The sequence below is a fragment of the Pholis gunnellus genome, assembly GCF_910591455.1.
Source record: "Pholis gunnellus genome assembly, chromosome: 1".
Classification (NCBI taxonomy): domain Eukaryota; kingdom Metazoa; phylum Chordata; class Actinopteri; order Perciformes; family Pholidae; genus Pholis; species Pholis gunnellus.
The window spans coordinates 17,599,911-17,613,285 of record NC_136528.1 but is presented as its reverse complement, the minus strand read 5'-3'; the positions used below and the strand labels follow the sequence as shown (position 1 = coordinate 17,613,285).

The following is a 13,375-nucleotide window of genomic DNA, read 5'->3' as shown; positions in this document are numbered from 1 at the left end:
GGACAGGCACACAAAACATACCGCAGGCGGTTGTTCAGTTATCCTGGGGAAAACTACAAGATCATCGAGAGGTTATGAAGACTGATTTTATGTTTGTTACTTTCTTCTTTTTTATGTTAGTTTATAATGTGTCATTGCCTTAAAATATACGTCATATAATTAAGGTGGCCCTTTTTTGATCACTTAAGGCAAGTTGTAAAGAGGATGACGGCCCTAACTGTTGTGCGGGCAAATGTTAACCTAACAAAATCAAGGTCAGCATCATCTTAGCCTAGCCAAGGGAACTTTGTAATATGATGTTCAACACCACTTACTTACAGTTACAGTTGCATGCGGTTTCTGTAGCTACACTGTGCTGATTCCCTTGAACAGTAAGTGACCCCGGACAACACTGTCAGCAACATCACTGAATCAAACATAGCTGAGCAGAACCAAGAGCACAACCTTTGTCCCTCTCATTCTCTCTCACATTCCCTCAATCTCTCCTAGACAGTTCATTTCCTCTTGCTCAATTTGTCATGTTGTCTCCTTTCGTCCCACTCTGTCAATTTTGTGTTGTCCCTCTTCCTCTGTCTCTACGTTTATTAAATTACATCTCTCTACTTGTCTTACTCTTTGTCTCAAGTAAATTCAATTAAGTTGTTGTGTTGTGTATAATACATGGATTGTTCTAAATATCAAGTATTTAGAGGGACATCCATACTGTATATCTCCCTCTCACCTTCACTCACGGTGACTGTCACCATCGTTATCTCTCTATCAGTGTTAGCTTTGGTGTAATATGAAAAATAACCAAGCAAAACGATCAGCTGATTGACTCGTAATTCAGTTATTACCTTCTTGTAATGCAGCCGCACACACACTCACAAGTATACACAAGGACAGACAACAGCAGTTGTGTTCACTATTGAATCACTCCGTCAGCAACGCCATGACTTTCACACTTCATTACGTGAGCGTACATATCTGTTTGTGTGGATGTGTGTGAGAGAAAGAAACGTGTGGGTAGGAGGGGGCCATACCTTCATAGACTGCCTTGAACCCTGCTGAGCCAATTGTATCGTCTGACTGCAGGTGTAGCCACATCTGATTGGACAAGCTAACGATGAGGTCAGGGACACTGGAACCGGTAAGTCTACACAAACGAACGCACACACACACCCACACACACACACACACACACACACACAGATACACGCAAATACATACACAGTAACACAAATTGTTAATAAGCATTATTGGTTTGTCACTTTCTCCTTTTGACTAGAGGAGACTTTAATCATTTACAAATATAAAATAACAATAATTATTAGATGGACTAATACATGATGTAGTTGAGTGAACAAAAAATCCATCAAAACAATGTAGCCAACACAATACAATCTACAGTATATAATGTATATCTGCAGATTCGTGTCTCTGATTGCAACCATTAATGTGTTCTATACTGTTGCATTTCAAGATTACTATATTGTGGGCCAGAACACACGAGTGCCGCTTACACATAGAGTACCCTCCGAGTGTCTCCTATTTTCCCTCCATCTCCCACAGTTAGTGTGTCGTATCCTCTTTCCAGGTCAAACTCTTCAAATGACAGCTTTATCACCTAGAATTACAGAAGGGGAAAAAAGCAGAAACAGTTATAAACAAAGACAATTAGGAAAGGTGAGAATACAGACACAAATTAAAAGAAAGACAAAAAAACAATAAGAGAGTTATTATTAATTCCTGCAGGGATGGTCTCCTGTTTTTTTCATCCTTACAATTTCCAGCAATAAAAACTAATGATTATATCACTGGGGTATTGAAGTGGGAGTTTCACAAACTGCCTCTTGGGAAAGTGTTGTATGATGTTAGCGTCTGCATGTGAATAACAATACATTAAAAGTAACATTTTGTAAACAGAAAACACTATTTTGAAAAGACTGGCAGACTCTTGACCTCATGACTCCAGTTATTAAGTCATGACTTCATGCCATGATTATTAATAATGATGATAATTACAGCAAAGAGGAAAACCATTTCTGAGCAGAAAATAGAAAGAAAGCTTCTATGATCCCAGTCCAAACAGTACAAAAGTTGTCTTTTTAAAAAAGGTTTTCTTCTCAATTACCTTCATGACTAAAACAATGCAGCACTAACATCTCGCCGGTACTACTCTACAGTAATTCAATTGGTTGTCAAATGTGCATTTGCAAAAACAACATACAAAATGTATTGATAACTGATTAAACAGATCAAACCCAGAAACTCTGGGGAATCCCTGATGTGCCAGAATGTGAAATGAATCATACAATTGGGAAATCATACAAGTTATGCTTTTTAATTAACATAAAAAGAAAATAATTAATTGAAAGAGCAAATAATTTGATGGCGGATGAAACTGTGTTCACCTTATAGCTGGAGGCAACAAATGTGGGAGGAAATGTTTTGTACCGATGATAAAACCAGCATGGGAGAAAGACTATCATCTTACTATTAAATATTATAATTATTATTATTATTATTAACGGAAGCTGCTATGCCAAAGGTATAACAAATAATTGTCTGTGACATTTTGGTGTTCCAAAATATTCCATCTGAATGGGAGCAGAGAAAAAGAACAAAACTCTGAAATTGAAAGCCCCCTTGCTTTTATTTGACAGCATCCTCCTTTACATTCACACAAATCTCTTCTGGGAGCTACGCACCCTGCACCACACCATTCTGCAGCTGAATACTAAGAAATTGGGTGTTTACTGCCTAACTTGCAGAGACGTTTGTGTTTGTAGTTGCATGCATACAGCACTGGATCATCAATCTACTGTGCCTCTAAAATGCTGTAATACTGGTATTCCATTATTTGCTGCTTGTCAATTATTTATTAGCTGTAGATCATTTTCCTGACAGAATGGGAGATGGTAGATTTCCCCTGTTCATAAAAAATGGTCTCAATCAGTGAGCTTCTGGTGTGTTAGAGAACTAATATGAACCATGAACATGAGATGCTGCCGATGAGAATCCATCACATGGTTTATAACAGCGCAGTGAAGAAAAACCTTACCGCAGGTGATAAGGATGTAGAAACACATTTGAACACGCCAGACTCAGCCGTGCATGGCTAAGCCTTTGGTCGTGCTTTGTCAAAATAAAAATGGCTAGCAAATTTTCAAATAATGCAAAAGGATATGAAACCATCTGAGGGATTAACTGCCATCACGACAAGAATGGCAAAGAAGCCATGGAAAGCTGTATGAATCGGTAATCATACAAATGTCTGAATGTATCCATGCACACTCACACTCTTTAAAACAAACTGATGTGCAGTAAGGCTAATATTAAAAAGAAGAAAAAAAACATGTTAATCTTTGACGTCAGCGATTTACATTCAAGATGTAGCTCAATAAATATGAGACTCAGACCGTTGGAAAGCATTTTACTATCTTATTACACTCTGAATGTTGTGGCCTCTAGCAATGTTTAGTCTTTTTAAAATGGCTCGAGATAATGGGAGAAAGAGGTACAACAGCATTGTGAGGTATTCATTCCTGGCTAACAACAAATCCCAGGGAGCATTAATAAACCATTGCACTTTATCTGCTAATTTTATCTAAATGTTCACAAGAACACATGGGTTTCCGCAGATTTTTTTAAGATACATCATTGACACTGTCAGAATCTTCAGATGTTTATTTTATTCTTTTAAAGAGATGTTAATTAAACCATCAACAGTAGTGCGCATCACTTCAACTACGCTGGTATTATGGGGGATACAGAAACCATTTCTTGGTTGTCAAACATCAGTCAAATGTGTATTTTTACTTTTACCAGAGGGAATTTAACCCTCTGATAAAGTAAAAATGTAATCAGATATATAATTATAATATTATATTTACCTGCTACAAATTGCACACCTGTAATAAACCAATGAGTCAGCAATTGACTGGCTCAGTCAATTGTTGGCTACTTTACAATGTTGAGTTCACAATGAACACATTTCACATCATGCCAGAGTCAGAAGTGGTCAAGTATGATCAATGAAAATAAAATAAACTGGTTGTTTGTGTCTGAACTGATATATTGTGTCAAACTGAGTTTATCTATCAGACCAGCTGGGTTTTTTGTGTGTGTTTTACTCCTTTCAGTGAGCAGTGAAAATGATGTGGCCAACGAAAAGGAAACTCATAGTTTATAAAATGTTGAAACAATGTCGCTATATCAGCATTGATTGTCTTTGCAAAACCAAAACCAAATTCAACCTCGATCCATGATGGTGATTCATCCGCGAATAAACGTTGAAATGCCAGCTGGTCAATATCCTTTTTCTTTAATACACTTCTAAGATAAAACTGTCCATCCTCAGCTTGTAAACTACAGTCCCACAAGCACACATTGGTTGTTCTCAAGATGCATCTCTGTGGCCCAGCTGGCTTAGCTGTTAATCAAAGATATACACTCAGAGGCTTTGAGACTTAAGGGGAATTACTTCTTCTGTTTTTATTTTCTTCAATCATACAAAAAAAAAGAAATTCGGAGAAGTGGATTTTGTTTATAAGATTGAACAACAGCAGCAGCTTTTGGTCATAAAGAAAAGGAGTGAAGCTGAACACAGTCAGAAACAGAGCATCCGCGCATGCACACATGACTTTGTGAGTATGTGTGTATAGGAGGTGGTTTTCCCAGGTATGTCTGTCTAAACAGCTGAAGCAGTTTCACCGTATGTGTGAGAACAGTTTGGCTGCGTTTCAGTGCCCATATATTTCCATCTCTATTTATATGGTTGTGTACGTGTGTGTCTAGACAGTCAAGGCAGAGACTTAAAGGAAGCAACTGAAGCGTTATCACACTAAGGTCATTAGCGAGAAGCTCAGTGCTGTTCAATAGATCCAAATGGGCACATTTAGAAAGACATTAGGAGCAGCCTGCAACCCCAAACAACATTAGACTAGCTTCTTTATTTTCTAAAATAAAGATAGAAAGGAAGGAAGGAAGGAAGCAACGATGAAAGAAAGGGAAAATGTAATAAAGTGTAATCTAGGTCTTTGCAAAACCTCAACTGAAACAAACACTGTTGACAGTAAGCACAGATTTTGCCTTTAGTTTGATGACTGCAGTACAGCTCTGTATATTTTCTTTTGATCCGATTCCCATTATTGAGCTCCTGTAGTACTCACTAGTAATTCACAAGAGAGTTTCTAGTGTTCAAATTTGGACCGTTCAGGAGAAAGCAGTGTTTCTGTTTAAAGGTTGATGCTCTTTGAAGGGATGGGTGAAGTGGTATCACTTTGAGGTCATTAGTAAGCAGCTGAGCAGCTCAATATGCCATTTAAACATTGTTAAGAGCACTGTGCAATCCAAACCTACAGTGAAATACCTTCACTCAGTCAGCCAGTAATGTAGTGCCGTGAACCTTAGGGTCTCCTCAGGGCACGATCACAGCCGGGGAGAAACTGATAGTAATCTTCCTACTACTCTGATCCTAAATACACAGGGGATATGAGTTTGCCACTCAAGTCAAACAATCTGACACATACTTTTGACTTTTGTCAGTCAACAGAGGCTTATAAACATTACACGCAATGTACACTGTACCCATTCAGCTATCTACGGCAGAACATAAATGGGTTGCATGCCTACCCAGAGATGCCCGCTTCATCGCCCCGGAAAAACATTTGAATCTGAAAAACTATACAATGCCTGCTGATTTTGATTCTTGCCCTCACCATCATGACCTTATGTCAGAGAACACAAAGACATAATTGGGTGGAATAGTTCTCAAATTCCTTCGCTGAGCGCAGGCCGCAGCAGTGCTGGCCACGAAGAGATAGGGGAGAAATATCACATAAATATAAATCCATAAACCTATATATCTATCAAAGTCAATCAAGTTTAAAAAAGAAACTTCACTGCAGCCTCAGCTACAGACAGGCTAGTAAAGGTTCATCGTCCTGCTCAAGGGCACTTCAGCATGTCAGATGCTTCTCTGCAGGGTTATTTAAAAATAGGGACCTGTGGTCAGAGGGCCGCCTCCCAACCCTACCATACTTACTATGCTGTTGTACAGCCCTAGGTTAAGATTTGATTTGGGACCCTTTAAAATGTCAACACTCACATCTAATGAATTACGTTCAGTCAGCCATTTCAACTACAGAATAAGCTGGGGTGACCCCTACCAAGGGTAGTGCACATGGGTAAAGGTTTCTTTCCAATCTGGGAGGCAGTAACACCAGCCTCCTTATTACTATCGCACCCAACAAAACTACAACAAACAGGCCATTTTCCTCACATCACACAATGATTTCTAACAGAACACAAAACAGTCAATATGTTCCCTCTGGATTTGATCGGCCTCTCAACTGACCCACTGTAAATGTAGCAATTACTGCAAAACAAAATATATCTTTACTAAAGTTGAGGCACTTACCAAGTATAGCTTTTGAAGATAATGTCGTAGATGTACATTTTTTCTAAACAAAATAGCACACTTACAAATTGACTTACGAGAGTCAGAAGCTGGAAGCGATCATGTGTAAGAATGTACATATGCAGGAGGAATACAATTCATTCAACACTCAGGCTCACACTTCTGAGCTTGAAAGAAGTTAAATCAAAATGAAAAATACAATATTTTTTTAGATCACAGCCCAAACTGACATGAGAGTAAAGTACCCCGAACTTATACGACGCAACATCAGTAAATTGCACACCACTGAAGAATACTAACTTGGATGGTCGAACACTGACGACGCTAGACTGACAAGTGAAGCAAATTCATGTTCTTCCTCTTGATAGAATGCTTGTTTTGTTCATTTTTGTCACGTACTGTCCACACTGATTGTGTCATACTAATGAGCACCCCTAATAATATCCCAATTTCAGTGATATACAGGGTCATAACAGTGGTGGGTTCAGGGTTGGAAAAACTCTATTCTGCTCGAGGCCCGATGGGATTTAGGCTATAGTGAAGAGTTTTTTTAACATAAATGTTGTGTCCACTGAAGTTTAAATGCATTTCTACTACCGTGTGACACATAAATTGTAGAGAAACAGTTTAAACTATGTACTGAGGTGACCCCTTGTCAAAAGTAGTACATACAGGGAACAGGTGTCCTGAAAGCAGAGTGTGCGAGCAGTCCCTTGCTGAAATTGTGCAGCTATGTTAAGTAATTGGTGAGCTGCCACAATGGAAGTTTGGGGCATTCTCTCCAATAGATTACTTTGAGTCTTTCAGCCAAATGAACAAGTAGAGAATAACCTGAAACCCTGTATGAGGACACCATCCACAGCACATCCTTCATGCCTCGGAGAGTTATTTTCAAAAATCAGATTACTATTATTATCATATTTTTCGAGACTTGATTTCTTAGGGAGCATTTTATTGACAATGTAATCTCAATTTTAGAAGCACCTTTTCTGCTCATAGCAACTCAAGAGAGCGTTTTAAATCATCTTTACAGTGCAATGAATATTGCAACTACAGTGAATTTTACGACGCATACGCACTGTGCAGCTGGGCAACGAGGGACAAACCTAGCAGCAGCAAAGTTACTATTTGCGGATTCTCATCCAAACAATTCATCTAGATCAGCAGTGTAGAGCCTCTGCAATACAGTTAACCAGCACACAGAGGTAACGGCTTCATCTGAATGTGCAATTCCAATTTCCATTTCCAATGCAACAGCCCAATGCAGTCCACTATACCAGAGTATAATAGTTTAGCTGTAGGGTCAACTCATTAGCTCAAACCGTTATTCCTTAAGTAATAAAATGTTTCAGGAGTTTTGTCTGTTCTACTACATGTGGGTGGTTCCCATGGTCTATTGTAAGGCTCTCCACTCTCTGTGTGTAAAGGCCTTAAGCATCCGTTCATTGCTTTATAATGTTTTTTGGGTCTCAAGGGTCAGGGTCTGTCCCACTTTGCACTGTGAGAGGGCAGAAAGTGACCTAGACTGATGGCCGGGCATTCACGGGGCTAACGTAGATAGGCAATCACCCATTAACGGTCTACCTGACCTGCATGTCTTTGGACTGCGTGAGGAAAAAGAAAGCAAGGAGGAATGATTGAATTCCTTGAGATCTGGCCACAAGAGATTCATTTCCTCAGAGGTGATGTGTCATTACATCTGCACCATTGTAAAAGGGTTTTCGATACACAGTAGAGAGTGCAGCATTTGTGGTGATTACTGCATCTTGGGTCTATAAGTATATGTTTTTTTACTTGGTTGTTGTGTATTAGTGATGTTATATGTTCTGACAAGTGAGTTTAGATGTGGGACAAATAACTACACAGTCAATTTAAAAATAGACTTCCAAGGATGCTACCCTCTTGGCTATACCCGCAAAGTATCCAGATATGCCATGTTTATGTGTTGCAGTCCTGCCCCGAGGTGACTTCTGTTTTAAGTGGTAAGAAAGCAAACGGCTGCTGTCTGGTAAAATAACTCCCTTGTTGAGTTGTTACGGCACCTTTGAGTGCTGTTGACCTGTTGGCTGGAGAGTTTAGGAAAATAAACTGCATGTAATGTTTGAGCAACAGCTGTGTGACAGCTTTGTGGAAACCGCATTATAAACTGTTGATACAGCAGAAAACTACCTGGCGACGGCAGATTGTGGGTTGAGAAATTTCTTTTGACATGTTAGCAGATGCCTCATTTCATAATGTTACATGTGTACAATGTACATTACCACAATAAAATAAACTTGAAACTTGTATTCATGAAGCCAGTGCAGAAAACTAAAAAAGTGTGACCTTGGGATATTCATGCATCACCATGGACAGCCTCCTTTGGTAGAGAAGTGCAATGTTCAGGAATGAGAGTCAAAGAAAGAGCTAATACAATGAATTATCGTGAGCCAGACTGCCAAATTACAGTCAAAAGCATGAATAGCAAAAAGTCTAGACTTGAGATAATGTGCTCATTAGGCAGCTCCTGGTGACTGTCTTACCATTACCATGGACACTGAGCATTATTTACGATGCACTCTACTGATTTTTCTCAGTCTATGTGATCAACATCCTCCTTGAGCTATGGCCTGTATGATTTTCCATATATCATGGAAAATTTGCAGCAATCAATACACATTACACTGTATCTCACTGTTCCAGCAATGATGTCTTACCTTCACAATCAAAATATACAGTGTAAGAGCAAATATGCAAACGGTAGTAGCCAATCTGAAGCTTACTAACACCAAGTAACGATTAGCAGTTCAAAGCACACAATTCAGAAAAAAACAACGTATTTGTAGGTTGGGCCATCGATTCTGTCTGTTACAATAATAATGTCTTCTCTAAAGAAATTGCTGAAATCTCCAAAAAGGGAAAAAATAGCAAATTAGGTCCAACTGGGCAACAACATTCAGCACCAGAGGTTCCCAGTAAGTCAACTTATTTGTTAGAGAAAAATGAATGAAAGTAAAAAGGATGACCCTTTACAGTTAGCAGACCAATCTAACTTAATCTACTGTCGACGTTTGCACACTTACTCTGGACAATGAATGATAATTAGCAACATTTGTGATGTAATCACTTTTAATTTTACCTCCAAAAAAGATGGAAACTAATCTGGCAAAACTGATGGTTTACAGAATTTACAAAATGAATGACAATCTGTCTGCTTGTACTCGTTGCCCTGTTGGACCTAGTAATGGCCAAATCAAAGAGTTATAGCTAACAAAAATGCCATAAACCATGAAACAAATGGCCAGGGTTACAACAATAAAAGTTTAAATAAACCATAAACTACATGGTTTTAACACTTATACCATGATGATAATGTATTGAATATTTGGTATTAATGTCTTCATTCTAAGCAATTGTGCAGTCATGTTGCGAAACAATGATCTGTTGTACAATGAAACTGGACTTTAACATATTCTGGCCTCAATTTCTGTATCAAGTAAAATTTAACACAATCTGATAGAATGTCATAGAATGGGTCCTGCCAAAACTAAAGTGATGATGATGATCCATGCATGAAAATGACCCAACGTCCAATACCATAATAACACACTGGCACACACACCACGCACACTAATATGAATTCATTAGGAAAAAGACAGCAATGATTAGAGGCCTAATGGGCGTGTGTGACGATGCGTTTAAGGGTGGATGTGTGTGAGCAGTCAGGCATGGTTCAGACTTGAACGGAATAATTATCTGTTTCATACTGATGAATCAAATGACTGACACATACAGAAACACGCACACACACATAGACATAAACACAGTGCTAAGTCCTTTTGTCTTCTGCATGGACACATTTTCCTGACATCATATTTTTCACAACCTCTGGCAGTTAGCAATTAAGTTGGCAGAAAGAAAACACAGTCGATATCCATAAAATCACACACAACCATGTGCCTGTTCGCAAACTAACAAAATAATAACACAGGCCCACACACAAATAGAAGCACACTCGCGGCTTTTTCTGACAGGCTGTCAGACCATTACAAACCATATTGATTGTGCTGTTTTTATTCAGAACTTAACAGAATGACAACAGACACACAAGCAGCCAGCATTACATATTGGCTATTGAAACTTGTGTAAGCCTACACAAAGAAGGAAAGAAAAGGCCCCCACACTTCAATAAAAACATTTGTCTCCGTCTCAATTTTGTATAACATGTTATTGATGAAAGAAGTCATGTGGAATAATAGTCAGTCAGAGGCTGAGCGAGAGAGAGAGGCAATGAAGAAGGGGAGGAGAGGAGACAAAGAGCCGAAGATGGAATCCGAGAAAAAAGAAAGGTAAAGAAATATAACTGTTATTCATCTTATTTACTTTGTTTAAATATCTTCTTCACTCCCTGAACCTTTAGCACTTTCTCTCTAACTGGCCACAAAAACCAAAAACATATTTTTATTTATCTGGAACTTACACTTAAAGTTCCGAGTGATGTGTTTAATAATTTGTCTCATTCCCTGTATACACAAATTAAATTATGATTAAAGATTGATGATCCAGCAGGTATACATATGTCTTTAAATTAAGGACGATGTGCTTGTAAAGGAGATAAACACAACCAAGTTGAAGTTAAGTAAGGTGTCTGCACAAGGAGATGATTGCTGATAAGAAATAAAAAAACTATAGCCAGTCATGCTAAGGAGACTTAAGCTCGCAAATACCAATAAAGTAATTTCAAATTCATGAACATCCCTAGTGACATGTAGGGGTTACTAAAAAAGCAGAGCATTCACTTCAATACAGTGGACGTAGATATATTAATGCATGTATATGCGGACGGTGCACATTTATCTTAAAAAAAGAGCCTGAGTCAGAGCGGGGAAAATGTCAACACTATAAAGTTATATTCAGTGTTATTCATTGTTTACCGGACTTAGATGATTAAGTGGTGGAATCTACTAGGCTGTAGCCTACATTACATTGTCCTTTACATTTCATCGTTCATTTTCAATAATAACAAATCATTTTGTGCAAGTCAATGTTTTTGGTTGTCGTCGTCTCAGTAAAGGGAGCAATACCAACTTGTTTGTACATCTTGTTTGAAATCGCCACATAACCGACCGCGGGTACCGTGCTTACGCTCAGTGTTAAAAGCCACGCAGAAAGACAGATTGAAATGTGTAGTGTGACTTCACTCAATGCGAAAAAAATCAATAAGCTGCCCAGTGTCTGCCTGAACAAGAACAGGCAGATTAGGAGCACACATGCGTAGCATCATGCCATGCTGGATCATTCCACTAAGTGGTGGAATAAGGAGGATTATACATTGTGCATTCAATTTGTCTTTTAAGAGGGGGAAACTAGAAAAGCTAAACAATTATTCAGCACATGGGTATATATTGTATACAGTGCACTGGTGTCTTACTATAGTAGACAGACTGGACTTTATGATTATTTATCATTACTGTGTCATTCATTTAGAGCGTTTTCTATTGTTTTCGATTCTATTCTACTCCGGTCTAGTCTATTACTGTCTTTATCCTGTTGTTTGCCTTTGTCCTTGTCTCTCCCTCTGTGTATATAGATAGTGACATTTTGCAAATGCCAGCAGCTGTAGTAGCTGATAATCTGTCATTATAGCACATTCTTAAAGTGCTCTCAAACCTCAAGCAGGTGAGCATGCACGCACGCACGCACACACACACACACACACACACACACACACACACACACACACACACACACACACACACACACACACAAGCACACAGGCAGCACACACAACAGATGAAAGACATTCATCTGTTATAAGCTAAGTCTACTTGAATCTATTGTACTCTACTGTTTTGGATTCTATTTTAAATACCAAGCAACACACACACACACGTCACAAAGGTGGCTTGTCATCTGTCATCTGACACCAAGCATAATCACCAATAATATGTGGCACATGTGTCATTATGAGACTTTATTTGGACTGTAAGAGACTTAAATAAGGACAGGTGACAATGGCTGCAAAGTTCTGTCAAGATAAAAAGATTAGATTCGAGTCTCATGGATGAGTAAATGAGATCTACAAAGGCTTACAGTAACACTTGGGTAAAATCTTTGTCACACAGTAACTATTTGATGTCATGTCTCTCTATCAAGGTCAGAGAGACAGAGGTAAGAACAAAAGTCCATTCCTCTCTCCCCTATCTCTTTCTTTACTCAAATACATCTCACCATGTCTCCATCCTACTCCTTCAGAGGCTCAGAAGTGAGTCAACTCCATTTCCATCCACCTTTAGAGAAAACTTCAAGGCCACATGTCAAGTGCCTGCTTGGACATTCAGTCACTTTCCTTTTCTCTCTTCCTGGATTCACTTTTGGATAGTAAAGTTGCAAGCTGAACATTCAGCCCGGTTTTTTCTCCTCTATACTTTCCCTCTCTCTTCTTCTCTGTAGTTTTCAATGAGCTCAGTGCCATCTTGATCTATTTTTGCTCTTCCCTCTCACCATCTTCAAACTTAACATTTTCGACAAATCAAAGTGAAAGGAGGAAAGAAGATGATACAGGGAGAAAGTAGATGAGAAAGTAGATGAGAAAGTAGATGAGCGAGCAGAGTAGAGTAGATGAGGGAGAGAGGTGAGGAGAGAGAAGTAGAGAATAAAGAACAGAGATGTTAGCAGGAAATGAGAGGCAAGCAGAAGGAAAGAGCGGAGAGCTGAGGGTTCAGGAGCTGGGAACAGTGAAGACAGGTTATGTGATAACACATGAAGAGAAATAATACCACAAAAAGATTATGCTAGAGATACCTGAGATGTTGCACCGCAGGTATATGAATTATTCATTTCTATACATTAATGACTCAAAATCAAAGTTACCTTCACACAATTGGGGAGGTGTGGTGAGTCATCGAGCAGGAAAAACAAAAAGGAAGTCTAAAACCACAGCCATTCAACTTTCTCAACATTGGACCACAAAATAGAATATTTGTGGAAGTT

General features: G+C 38.8%; 1 protein-coding gene across 1 annotated transcript in view; it reads right to left on the bottom strand.

Annotated features, from left to right (window-relative positions):
• LOC306699065 (CUB and sushi domain-containing protein 1-like) overlaps positions 1-13,375 on the bottom strand; it is a gene marked incomplete at both ends in the record, with an annotated part of 346,947 nt that overhangs the window by 125,170 nt on the left and 208,402 nt on the right. Inside the window, 2 exons of the mRNA XM_079163564.1 lie at positions 1,023-1,135; positions 1,503-1,606. Of these exons, the coding sequence (XP_079019690.1) occupies positions 1,023-1,135; positions 1,503-1,606 (217 nt within the window). The remainder of the gene's footprint in view (positions 1-1,022; positions 1,136-1,502; positions 1,607-13,375) is intronic.